The 13,716-nt window shown below is 43.8% G+C and overlaps 1 protein-coding gene across 1 annotated transcript; it reads left to right on the forward strand.

Annotated features, from left to right (window-relative positions):
• The first annotated feature begins 353 nt into the window (after positions 1-353).
• TPH1 (tryptophan hydroxylase 1) lies at positions 354-13,167 on the forward strand. The gene is made up of 11 exons (XM_069968069.1): positions 354-498; positions 3,404-3,541; positions 3,634-3,817; positions 5,313-5,413; positions 5,505-5,572; positions 5,979-6,175; positions 6,293-6,428; positions 7,022-7,148; positions 7,404-7,499; positions 10,790-10,923; positions 11,795-13,167. The coding sequence occupies exons 1-11, from the start codon at positions 409-411 to the stop codon at positions 11,967-11,969; spliced, it is 1,446 nt and encodes a 481-aa protein (XP_069824170.1). The 5' UTR covers positions 354-408; the 3' UTR covers positions 11,970-13,167.
• Positions 13,168-13,716: the final 549 nt, after the last annotated feature.

Genomic DNA, 13,716 nt, shown 5'->3' on the forward strand with positions numbered 1-13,716 from the left:
TCTATCTATATATCTATCTATCTCCTATCTATCTATCTATCTATCTATCTATCTATCTCCTATACACAGCAGTATTATATAACATTCCCCTCTGTCACACTGTGTTCCCGGTTTTCCGTATGATATTCCCCATGCCCCCATGATGTTACTTATTAGTGATCACGCGTGTTCCTCCTTATTTTGGAAGCGTCATCTTATTTCCCTTCCTTCCCCCTTAGACTAATGTCACCTTTGACGTTGATCTCTCTCATTTTTTTTTCCATTTGCTTTCGGAGGAGATTATGACCCCCCCCCCCCCCCGTATATATACTGGTGTCAGGCTGAGCTGATGAGAGGATCTAGTGTCACCCAGCCTGAGCACTACACCACTGCCCTGAGCTCTGTGCCCTCTGCTACATCCACAGAGGCATGTACACCCGCCGAGCTGACAGACCCCGCAGAGTAAAGTCTTTTGACTCCATGAACATAAGTTTTGATGATAACCAGATAAACAATGAGGTAAGAACACGGGAGAGCAGTAAATGTTTGCAATTTTTTTTTACATTTATCTTTATATTATTATTATATTTTATTATTAGTGTTATTATTATTTAATTGTATTATTATTTACATTTATTATTTAATTGTATTATTATTATTATTTTTATTATTATTATTATATTTTATTATTAGTGTTATTTATATTATTTAATTTTATTATTATTTACATTTATTATTTATTATTATTTTTATGGTATTATTAATGTATATAATTTTATAAATCGTTTCTAAAACATACAAATGCAGCAGAACTAACATGGCGTGTTAACCTAATGCGGTAGTTTTGATGCAGTCCTATGTAAAGAGTCACATTAACACCTTATCACACACTCAGCTCTGCTATTCCCGCTGATCTTTATCATGTAGTAGTGATATAAACGTACACTGGAAACATGGTTAAAAAAAAAAATTAGATTGTAGATCAAAATGTTGACAGGAACAGATTTAAAAAATTTTGTTAGAAGTTTTTTTTTTTAGAAGATTTTAGCGGAGAAAACACTATAAGTGCTTTATAAATTATGTGTAGCAGAGCTGAGTTTGTCTCATGTGTATGATTTGGTTTTATCAATATTTGTGATTTTACATAGGACTGCAGATAAAACCTATGAAATGATCTAAATCAATGCCCTGTCTCCCTAGCTGTGGCCTTTGGCTGTCAGAACATGGTGGGAGTTGTAGTTTTGCCACAGTTTAGGGATTACTGGTCTAAATGATCAAAAAAATTAGGATACATCTCCAGGAGCCGCCAACGAGTTTATTAACACAATCGGCTCTGCTACATCTGAGTGTTCTGCAGGTTATCGAGGTCTGGAAGATGATTCATTGACAATCTGTCTAAGGTCTTGCTTAGTTTACTGGGGTCTAGAACCTTTCCTTAGGACAGTCAGAAACTACCGCCAATATGTAGCAGAGTTGTCCAGGATTAGAAAAACATGAGTTCAGTTTGTCAGATGTAGCAGAGCTGAAATTGTCAGTGGTTCCAGAGTTCAGTTTGTCAGATGTAGCAGGTGTCAGTTTGTCATTTGGCACAATGGTGATGATTATTCTATGGGAAGACACATCTGATGACTGCAGGGTCTGACATATGAGATACATGACAAACTCAGCCCTGCTAAATATGTCTAGATTTAACTTTTATTACATATACGCCTTGATCGGATCCCTGGTCACAGCATGTGTCACGCTCCATGAGAGCATGCCTTATCTTTATATTGTATGTATGTATATATATATATATATATATATATATATATATATATGTGTGTGTTATAATTATCAGGAACACATTCAGAGAACGTTATCAGCAGCGACAATAAAAGCGGCGGACGTTATCAGGGATAATAATTCCAATGTAAATGGAGGCGCAGAGGTCGGGATCCGATAAGACGAAGGCTCCAGTGTTTATACAGCAGCACAATAAACCTGCACTGATTCCTCCTGTTTGCTGTTATCTTTTATATTAGGATATTAGGCACTTGTTAGAGGCTCAGTCACTGTATTATTGCTGCAGCTGTATCCAGTGTAGACAATGCTCTGTGAGCTCCAGACTGATACATTGTACATAGCTAGTCCTGCTCTCAGCTGTATCCAGTGTAGACAATGCTCTGTGAGCTCCAGACTGATACATTGTACATAGCTAGTCCTGCTCTCAGCTGTATCCAGTGTAGACAAGGCTCTGTGAGCTCTACAGACTGATACATTGTACATAGCTAATCCTGCTCTCAGTATCCAGTGTAGACAATGCTCTCTGAGCTCTACAGACTGATACATTGTACATAGCTAGTCCAGCTCTTAGCTGTATCCAGTGTAGACAATGCTCTGTGAGCTCCAGATTGATACATTGTACATAGCTAGTTCTGCTCTCAGCTGTATCCAGTGTCGACAATGCTCTGTGAGCTCCAGGCTGATACATTGTACATAGCTAGTCGTGCTCTCAGCTGTATCCAGTGTAGACAATGCTCTGTGAGCTCCAGACTGATACATTGTACAAAGCTAGTCCTCAGTAATACAAGTGTATCCAGTGTAGACAATGCTCTGTGAGCTCTACAGCCTGGACTCCAGACTGATACATTGTACATAGCTGGTCCTGCTCTTAGCTGTATTCAGTGTGGACAATGCTCTGTGAGCTCCAGACTGATACATTGTACATGGCTTGTCCGTTTCTCAGTATCTGGTGTAGACAATGCTACAGATAAGATACCAGTATTAGACTGACACCTTATTACATAGAGTTATTCACCTATGTAGCATTCTCCCCTCTGACTGTAGAAGAAGCCGTCACTAGGGGGCAGCAGTGAGTCGGAACCCTTTATCATGGGGATTAAGTGAGATCTCCTCTCCAGACTTCTTAAGAAGGGCACTGGAGGAGAATACGTGTCTGGAAATCTCCAAGTCTGCTCACTGTGTGCATAGCGGCCATAGAGGTGCCTGACTGTAACATACGAGATGAGGGGGAGGGGGAGAGAGTGCTGCAGCCATGGACCAGGGGCTGCAGAAATCCCTGGATTCACATAATAAATTATGATCCATCAATATTTGCAACAAAGTAATGCTCCCACTGGGTCCTAGCACCCTCCTTCCCCTGAGAGCACAGCAGCAGTGCCGGACTGGCCCACCAGGGGACCAGAGAATCCTCCGGCGGGCCCCCAGCTCAGAACCTGCAGTAACACTGACTGACATGTCATTTCTCACTGGTTCTTCATGGGCGGGACCCCAGGGTCATTTCCTCTGGTGGGCCCCAGATACCCCAGTCTGACACTGGACAGCAGTATCAATGGGCGGAGCCTAAATGTGACAGTGCCATAATAACACTGGATAGATGTATGTCACATATAGATAACAAACCGTTCCATGTATCCCACAGTTCAACAAGTCAAACTATGTGAAAAGTGAGGACAACAAAGAAAACAACGAGAATGTGGCCGAGAAAAGTCGGGCGTCTGTGATATTTTCCCTGAAGAACGAAGTTGGAGGACTCGTCAAGGCGCTGAAACTTTTCCAGGTATGTGAATGTCTCAGTGTCCCCTTTAAGAAGTAGCCTAGTATAAGCGATGACCTAGCTGATGTAAGCCGCTGTACGGTTCTGCTCCTCAGGAGAAGCATGTCAATCTCATTCACATTGAGTCTCGAAAATCCAAAAGAAGAAATTCCGAGTTCGAAATCTTCCTGGACTGCGACAGTAACAGAGAAGAGCTGAATGAGATCTTCCAGCTGCTGCGGCCGCACGTCAACCTGATCAGCATGAACCCGCCGGAGAACTTCACCGTGGAGGAGGATGGTAAGAGCGCGGGAAAGAATACACCACTTCATGCAGGACATACAGCAGCTGATAAGTACTGGAAGACTGGAGATTTTTTAAAAGAAGTAAATTACAAATTTCTGGCACTTTCTGACACCAGTGGATTTGAAAAAAAAAATAATAATTGGTGAACAATCCCTTTAAAGGAATGTTCCTATGACAGGACATGACACAGGTTCCCTCTTTGGTATTCTCTGTGTCATGCTCTGCCCCCTTCAGGTCTTGTCAGGAGTTATCCAGGATTAGAAAAACATAGCTGCTCTCTTCTAAAAACAGCGCCACCCCTGTCCTTAGGTTGTGTGTGGCATTACAACTTGGCTTCATTCACTTTAAGTGAACTAAGCTGTAATACCCCTCAAGACCAAAGTACAAGGAACTGTTTTTGAAAAAGAAAAATGTGATTTCAATAAACTACAAGCAAATATAAAAAAAATTTGTGATATATCTTATCAGATAAAAATGCTTCTTTATCTTATAAGTGTTATTTTTCTGCCCCTTTAAATATTTACAGTGGTGCCTTGGATTACGAGCATAATTTGTTCCGGGACTGCGCTTGTAATCCAAATCCACTCTTAAACCAAAGCAAATTTTCCCATAAGAAATCATAGAAATGCAGACAATTGGTTCCACACCCCAAAAATAATGATTTATTATTCTGAATAAATAACATGTAAAACAGATGAAACAAACATTCAGAAACAGCAGAATATGTGATATTATAAGTTACTGTACAGTAATGGAGAGGATGGGAAACACAAGGGCGGACAGAGACTGCAGGGAGCATGAAGAATAAGCAGGGCAGATGTGGGTACATAGAGGGGTTACAGCTATGGAGAGATTACCTTCACAGTCCTGTCCCCTGGTGTAAGCCCCAGCCTGAAGTGGATCTGCTATAATTTGGAAGGTGAGGGAGACTTCCTGGGTCAGAGTACAGGGCTGTAGGCCCCGCTATACAGACCATGCCCCTCCTCCACTCACGCTCCCACCCAGTACAGGGAGCTCTTACACCAAAGCAATGCTCTTACACCAAGTCACAATTTTGAAAAACTGTGAGCTCTTAAACCAAAACGCTCTTAAACCAAGTTACTCTTAAACCAAGGTACCACTGTACTTACTTTGAAAAACTGTTAAGAATATATCTCAAGGCAGATCAGCTCACTGAGGGACCAGGTTAAAGCTGCCCTTGGATATTTATTGGAACTGTAGCGTCAGAAGAAGGTAGACAGGGGGAGATCTGCTGAAAGCTCTAGTGTTACTTTACAGTCATATATTTACAGCTTACTCTGCTCAGTACTGCTTTATAATGTTCTAAATTATAAGAGACAACATAGAGATTAGTCTACACACAGTAACTCCTGGACAACTAAAAATGGAGCCTGCAGAAGTGAAAACTGGTGAAAAACATCACATACAGGTTATATTATATCCAGAGACAGCGCTACATGACAGAAGTTTTTTCTTTTTTTTTCACTAGATATGGAGAGTGTCCCTTGGTTTCCCACAAAAATCTCTGATCTGGATAAATGTGCGAACAGAGTCCTGATGTACGGATCTGACCTGGATGCTGATCACCCTGTAAGTAATAATGTACAATATATGGCGTAACATTGCTCTGTTTTTGGCGTTGCTACAACGGATTCTTTACGTTCTTTTTGTTTCCTTCAAGGGCTTCAAGGACAATGTATATCGCAAGAGGAGGAAGTACTTTGCAGATGTGGCAATGAACTACAGATAGTACGTACACCCTCTTCTCATTGTACATTATAGGGGCTTTCTAACCCCCTTAAGGCCACAATAGACTAACACTTCCTGTTTCCTGCAGTATACTTGTTAGCTTTACTGTGTAGACTTTGACAGCATGAACAGAGTCATCTCCTTTTCAATAGAAGATAACTGAGTTACTTTCATCTGTGTATAACACTACACATATAGATATTAGTCAGCTGCTACGTCATTCCTTGATCCTTGGGGGCGGGGGAGGGAGACAGTACTAGTCTATAGCTCCACCCTTTCATTTCAGCTGCCATAAAGCACACACTCCCCTCTGCATGGTCTATACAGATAATCCTGGACAGAAGTATATATTTTTTTACTAATGTTATAATTACCAGGATATTATAGCGATCTGTATCTTTCGCAGTGGGGATCCCATACCCCGTATAGAATTTACAGAAGAGGAGGTGAAGACCTGGGGCACAGTGTTTCGAGAGCTGAATAAATTATACCCCACCCACGCCTGCCGGGAGTATCTCAAGAACCTGCCTCTACTGACCAAGCACTGCGGATGCCGGGAAGACAATATCCCCCAGCTAGAAGACGTGTCAAGATTTCTTAAAGGTAATACTCCCCCTAGAGTACAGCAGGTGTAACAGCAGACAGTTGTTTTATAGAGCACCATATGGCAGCACAAGAAACATATCATCTCTATACTATCTATCTATGCTTTTCTTGCAGAACGCACAGGATTTACAATCCGCCCTGTTGCCGGATACTTATCTCCCAGAGACTTCTTAGCCGGCTTAGCATTTCGTGTCTTTCACTGCACCCAATATGTGAGACACAGCTCGGACCCCCTCTACACCCCTGAGCCGTAAGTATAACAATTTAAGTTTCTAATATAGAGATACTTAAAGGGATTATCCAGGATTAAAAGGAAAAAAAAAACTTAGTTGCTTTCTTCCCAAAACAGCGCCACCCTTGTCCTCAGGCTGTATGTGGTACTACAACTTTGCTCCATTTATATCAGTGCAACTGAGCTGCAATCCTGCACACAAAGGGGCGCTGTTGCTGGGAGATAACAGCTACATTATTCCTATCCATTTGTCTATAAAAACTCACAAAATAACATTTATTAATGGAGATGTTTTGGTGACAAACACATGCATTTGTATATGCGCCATATAGATGACTAGGACATTGGCAGAATCTCCTGTCTATTGGCCATAACTGGTACTGCAGCTTAGATCAAACAAACAATGCAATACCAGTCTTGGTCAATGGACAAGGGTGGCGCTGTCTCTGCTTTTTCAAATTTTCTATCATTCCTCAATGACAGAATAAATTACAGTAATCTATGGAGGCAAAGAATAAACATATTTTTCTACTCACTATTCACTACCTTGTGCTTTATCATATTGTTATAGTGTATAATACCCATAATCCTCTTTTCCTTGATGATTCTAGAGACACTTGCCATGAGCTCCTCGGACATGTTCCTCTTCTGGCTGAGCCCAGTTTTGCGCAGTTTTCCCAGGAAATAGGTCTGGCATCTCTAGGGGCATCGGATGAAGCTGTCCAGAAACTGGCGACAGTACGTATCCATCTAAAGAACAATAAGAGAGAGCGATATCAGCACATAATTTTTGGTTGACAAATTTCTGTGGGTGGGGCTTTGTCATAGGGGCGGGGCTTAGCAGTGGGGGAGAGCTCCTGCTGCAGCCAGTTGCCTTACAGTCAAAGCTGATCCCCTGGGACACACACATATATCGTAGTATCACATGACATAGTATATGACTATATAGTCCTGTATGTCGTCACTTATGTTTCTCCTCTTTTCCTTTCACAGTGCTACTTTTTTACAGTAGAATTCGGTTTGTGCAAACAGGAAGGGAAACTAAAAGTGTACGGGGCCGGACTGCTCTCCTCCATTAGTGAACTCAAGGTAAGATCCAGTGCAGTGGAATGAAACACTGGTGTCTGTGGGGACAGAGATAATCTGATACAATAATATTTATTGAAAGGTTTTAGTGCAATACCACTCCTGACCACATGGAGTGCTGTTAGGCAGAAACAACTTCATGAGCTACACAGAGGAGTACAATATGCTAAACCCACCTACCTCTAACTCCTGGTAGAAGTTTATAGTTGTCAACATTTGAAATTTTTTTTCCAGGGACACTTCGTCAGGAAGGGTGTGGATGGTTGTGGGTGTGGCTTGTGGGGGTGTGGTCTATTGTGGGTGTAGTTTGCAAGGGGAGTTTTTGCAACATTTTTTCTATATTGTTCACATTGTATGGACCTTACAGTTAGGACAATACAGGGAGAACATTACAGATCCCCAGTATATTATACACACCAGTATCAGGCCCCCAGCATATTACAGAACCCAGTTTCAGGCCCCCAGCATATTACACACCCCAGTATCAGACCTGCAGCATAATACGCACCCCAGCATATTACACACCCCAGTATCACGCCCCCAGCATATTACACACCCCAGTATCAGACCGCCACCATATTACACACTCCAGTAACAGGCCCCCAGCATATTATACACCCCAGTATCAGACCGCCAGCATATTACACACCCCAGTATCAGGCCTGCAGTATATTACACAACAGTATCAGGCCCCCCAGCATATTACACACCTCAGTATCAACCCCCAGCATATTACACACCCCAGTATCAGACTGCCAGCATATTACACACCCCAGTATCAGACTGCCAGCATATTACTCACTCCAGTATCAGACCTGAAGCATAATACGCACCCCAGCATATTACACACCCCAGTATCACGCCCCCAGCATATTACACACCCCAGTATCAGACCGCCACCATATTACACACTCCAGTAACAGGCCCCCAGCATATTACACACCCCAGTATCAGGCCTGCAGTATATTACACACCAGTATCAGGCCCCCCAGCATATTACACACCTCAGTATCAACCCCCAGCATATTACACATCCCAGTATTAGACCTGCAGCATATTACACACCCCAGTATCAGGCCCCCAGCATTATACACACCTCGGTACCAACCCCCAGTATATTACATACCCCAGTATCAGGCCCCCAACATATAATAGACCCCAGTATCAGGCCCCCAGCCAGGGGCGTAGTTAGGATTCACGGGGTCCCATAGCATAAAAAACTGTACAGCCCCCCCCCCCATGCACAACACAAAGCACTGTATATATATATATATATATATATATATATATATATATATATATATATTCTGTGATGTGGCCAAAAAATAAAATCTCCTGTGGCTAGAGGCAGAATCCTTCCTGCCTGCAGCCACAAAATTGACAGGCAGGGCAGAGAGCCAATGGCTGCTTGCTCTGTCAGTCCACTGTATTTAAAGGGGTTGGCCACTTTATAGTAAAATTGCTCAGTGTACAGTATTACTATGTGTACTCACTACTGTATGTACTGACAGCAGCTCCCTGTGTACCTCATAGAGCTAATATCAGACATCCCTCCTCCAGGCTGGGCTGCCCTGCTCTGTGGTGTTTTGGTCCATAAGATTGCTTACAGGGAGGAGCATGTGACCAGGCCCCGCCCCCCAGTGTCCACCACTGAGCCTGTATATGTCTATGGAGGACACAGGGGGCGGGGCATGGTCACATGCTTCTCCATGTCGGCCATTTTATGGACTGAAACAAAACAGAGCAGGGCAGCCCAGCCTGGTGAAGGGGGGTCTGATTTTAGCTTTATGAGGTACACAGGGAGCTGCTGTCAGTATATACAGTGAGTACACTTACTAATACTTTGTGCTGACCTATTTTACTATAAAGTGGCCAACCCCTTTAACTATAAGGGCCCATTAGGAGCTGGAGCAGACTATCTTCTGCTTAATCCCTTATGTACTCCAGTGTGTAAGTGACCCAATGTTCAGAAGACAAGGAAATCTTTGCTCTACTGCTGGTGCACTGATAACCCCTCACCTCTGCACAGCAGGCAGTGAGTACAGAGGTCAGTAGTTATCAGTGCAGGGAACTAAAGTTTTTTTTGTCTTCTGCCTGTTAAGCCTTTTTTGTGTTGCAGCATGTAAGTAAACATTGGGCCACTTACACAGTGCAGTACATAAGGGGTTAAGCAAATGGACACAGGACGTTCTTATCTTTTTCCTGGGCCCCCCTCCTGCATGGGCCCCATAGCAACTGCCTACCCTGCCTCTATGGTAGCTACGCTACTGCCCCCAGCATATTACACACCCTAGTATCAAGTCCCCAGCATATTACACACCTCAGTACCAACTCCCAGTATATTAAACACCCCAGTATGACGCCCCCAGCATATTACATACCCCAGTATCAGGCCCCCACCATAATAAACACCCTAGTATCAGGCCCCCAGCATATTACACACCTCAGAACCAACCCCCAGTATATTACAGACCACAGTTTAAAGCCCCCTACATATAATAGACCCCAGTATCAGGCCCCCAGTACCAACCTCAAGTCCCCAGCATATTACACACCTCAGTACCAACTCCCAGTATATTAAACACCCCAGTATCATCCCCCCAGCATATTCCACACCCTAGTATCGGGCCCCCAATATATTCCACACCCCAGTATCAGGCCCCCGGCACATTACACACCCCAGTATCAGGCCCCCAGCATATTACACACCCCAGTATCAGGCCCCCGGCACATTACACACCCCAGTATCAGGCCCCCACCATAATACACACTCTAGTTTCAGGCCCCAGCATATTACACACCCCAGTATCAGGCCCACAGCATATTACACACTCTAGTATCAGGCCCCAGCATATTACACACCCCAGTATCAGGCCCACAGCATATTACACACCCCAGTATCAGGCCCCCAGCATATTACACAGCCCTCTGTGAGCAGGAGGGATTTTGTGTGCCGGGCATAAGTTACACTTGTACAAATTCCTTCCGCCGCACACACAGAGTGCCTGTCAGCTGACCACAGCTGCTTGTGCTAAAAGTGTGCTGTATAGCGGGCCCTACTAAGATTCCGCTGTCACTGCATAGGGGTCGATACAGGGAGTGGAGCATAACGGCATGGACATACCGAGACAATAATTTACCAGGACTGTCCATTCAAAACCAGGACTGTTGGCAACTATGTTAATGCAGTAATATATAGTTATGTATAGACAGTGTTATACAGCATCAGAATACAGAACTTAATATAATTATAATGATCAGCTGCATTAACAATTTGCATTTCTGCCCTGCAGCACTCACTCTCAGGGAATGCCAATGTAAAGCCTTTTGATCCCATGGTGACCTGCACCCAGGAGTGCATCATTACCACCTTCCAGGACGTCTACTTTTACTCCGACAGTTTTGAAGAAGCCAAAGAAAAAATGAGGTAAGCTCAAAGACAAGCCATGATATAGGACAACAAAAAGAATGGGTTAAAGGGGTTATCCAGTATTACAAAAACAGTGCCACCCCTGTCCTCAGGTTGTTTGTGGTATTACAATGTAGCTCCATTCACTTCAATTTAACTGAGCTGCAATACCACACCCAAACTGAGGATAAGGGGCCTATTCCACAGAGCGATAATTGGCCGAATCGGCCCGATTATCGCTTCGTGGAATAGAGAGAACGATCAGCCGATTATCGTGTCATGGGCTGATCGTTCATTTAGGTTCAAACCTAAAATTATTGGTCGCCAACCGCTCATTGGTACGTGGAATAGCGGTGCGCGGCGGGCGACCGACAATTTCAGCAGCACTATACATTACCTGTCCAGGCGCAGGTCTTCTCCTTCTTCCTCTAGATCCCGCGCCGCAGCAGCTTCGGAGCGGCCTGTCTGAACTTACAGACCACTTAGCCAATCACTGGCCGGGACTGCCGCGGCCAGTGATTGGCTGAGCGTTCTGTCAGTTCAGACAGGCCGCTCCACCGCTGCGGCGCGGGACCGGGAGGACGAAGACCTGCACCCTGGACAGGTAATGTATGAAATAAGGGCTGTAAGGACATCGGTAACGATGTCCCTGCAGCCCTCGCTAAACGCTTGTCGGGCCATGGAATAGGTCCAGTAAACGAGTGCCGATCTAGCAGATCGGCGCTCGTTTACATCGTTGATTGGGCCCCCATCGATCGGTGGAAAAGGACCCTAAGAGTGGCACCATTTTTGAGGAAAACCAACCATTTTTTCAAGCCTCTATAATGCTGTTACGTTCCTCAGGGGCGGGGCTTGTAATGCTAATATCTCTCTTATTTTCTACCCATAGGGAGTTTGCAAAGACCATCAAGCGGCCATTTGGACTGAAATACAATCCATACACGCAAAGCGTCCAGATCCTTAAAGACACCCGCAGCATCACCACTTTAGTCAGCGACTTGCGCCATGAACTGGATATTGTCAGCGACGCTCTCACTAAGATGAACAAGCAGCTGGGCGTTTGATTGGACGACCTGGAGGCCTGACTATATGCTTGGCTATAGATCTGCTTGTTATCTGTCTATGAGAATTCTATCCTAGCACTTGAATGTATCCCAATTGTCCAGAGATTTATTTTTGTAAGTGAATGAGATGTAGTGGAGTCGATTATGTGAAGACTGTGGATGTGAAATGCTGTAATATAGATTTATAGGTGTTATCCGGCTTTATTACATCCTATGTGTATCTCCTTCTATATAGCTGTGGGTCTTCTGCTATATACTGCATGTACAAACTGCAACAAAGTATCTTTTATCACTCTGGATTTCTTTACATTGCTAATATGTATCATTTTAAAGTGGTCCTCCAAACTCTTATTGTACTGGGGCCCATTGTGAATGGTCAGAATGGACCCCTCTTACCACCAACAATTCTGCTAAATGTACTATATCATATTAACTATCACTGGCAGTCCCTGCTTTATTCCTATGGGAGATTCAGGACCTCCCATCTTGAGATGGCTGGGGGTCCCAGTCATCAGAACCCCAAAGATCAGACTCTCATCTCCTATCCAGTGTGTTGTTGGTGAGACAACCCCTAAGCGGAGAACCCCACTGATTGGTAGGATGAAAATGAGATTTTCTTATAGCCAAGCTTTGATTTTCATTGATAAAACTGGAAATATTACATCATAACTATGAAAAAATATATATATAACTTGCAATACCAAGCCTGACCACTGGGAGTGCTGTCAGCGCTTAGGATACATTGAGTGCAACTCTCTAATCAGGACATAATATTACGGTGCTCTAAAGCGCCAACTAGTGCTGAAAATGGTGCAAAGTGCAATAATTTATATGTGTAACAGGCAACAGCTGTAATGCTCACTGTCTATGTAGGTCACAGGGGGTCTCAGGGACAACAACTACAACTCCAAGGCAAGTCAGGGCATGCTTGTAGTTGTAGTTTTGCAGCAGCTAGAGAGCCCTAGGTCGCAGAGCATTGGTATAAGATATAGGGCAATGCTGCTGTTCCACATCTTAACTCCATGTAATCTGCTGAATGTAATAATGACAATGATCTCTGCAACCTGCGGCCTTGTACATTAAGCCGGTTAGTGGTCTCGTTCATCTCATGACGCACCTGGCATTATAACGTGACATCACGAATAAGGGATTTACTGCGCAACTTTTACTTCTACTAAATCAAAATCATTGGAGCTTATAGGGGTATTTATAGTTATCTTATCCAAGCAATGATAAATGAGTTCCAGGTGGTCCTGGTGCCCAATATGGGGGGAGGGGGGTCATACTTTGGGGTATCAGGGTATAATGTGACATTGCTACCCCCCATGTTAATTCACTTTCAGGTTTTCCAGGTGATACGTTACATCTATCTTGTCTCCTGCTTTCTAGTAATTCACACGGTGCCTACACATCAAGTCTTATTTTCTCGCTCCGTTTTCTTACTATGTATATTTTTGTCACATGATGTGTATTTAGGGCTATTTACTACAATAAAATATATCTATATACACTTATATCGCTGTGGTGTTATTTTTCTTTTATGCTATATGATCAGTCATTTACACGAGTTACAGGATGCCGGGTTACGTAATATACTGGAACAGGGGTGGATTAAATGAACCCTGGGCCCCAGGATGTCCACCCAAACTGCACCTCCTCCCCCCCCCCCCCCCAGTGCACATGCCCACTAGCACGGGACCCTAGGGTGTTGGGCTTGCTCCCAACAGTGTGTCCTTTGTGCATTCCC

Source organism: Dendropsophus ebraccatus, chromosome 4 (assembly GCF_027789765.1).
Source record: "Dendropsophus ebraccatus isolate aDenEbr1 chromosome 4, aDenEbr1.pat, whole genome shotgun sequence".
In the NCBI taxonomy this organism is placed as follows: Eukaryota; Metazoa; Chordata; class Amphibia; order Anura; family Hylidae; genus Dendropsophus; species Dendropsophus ebraccatus.

Excerpts from the sequence above, each read along its gene's own strand:
- TPH1 (XM_069968069.1), top strand. The coding sequence starts at position 409 with ATGTACACCCGCCGAGCTGACAGACCCCGCAGAGTAAAGTCTTTTGAC. Across the intron at positions 3,818-5,312 it reads CTTCACCGTGGAGGAGGATG|ATATGGAGAGTGTCCCTTGG; the intron begins GTAAGAGCGCGG and ends TTTTTTCACTAG. Across the intron at positions 7,500-10,789 it reads CCTCCATTAGTGAACTCAAG|CACTCACTCTCAGGGAATGC; the intron begins GTAAGATCCAGT and ends TCTGCCCTGCAG.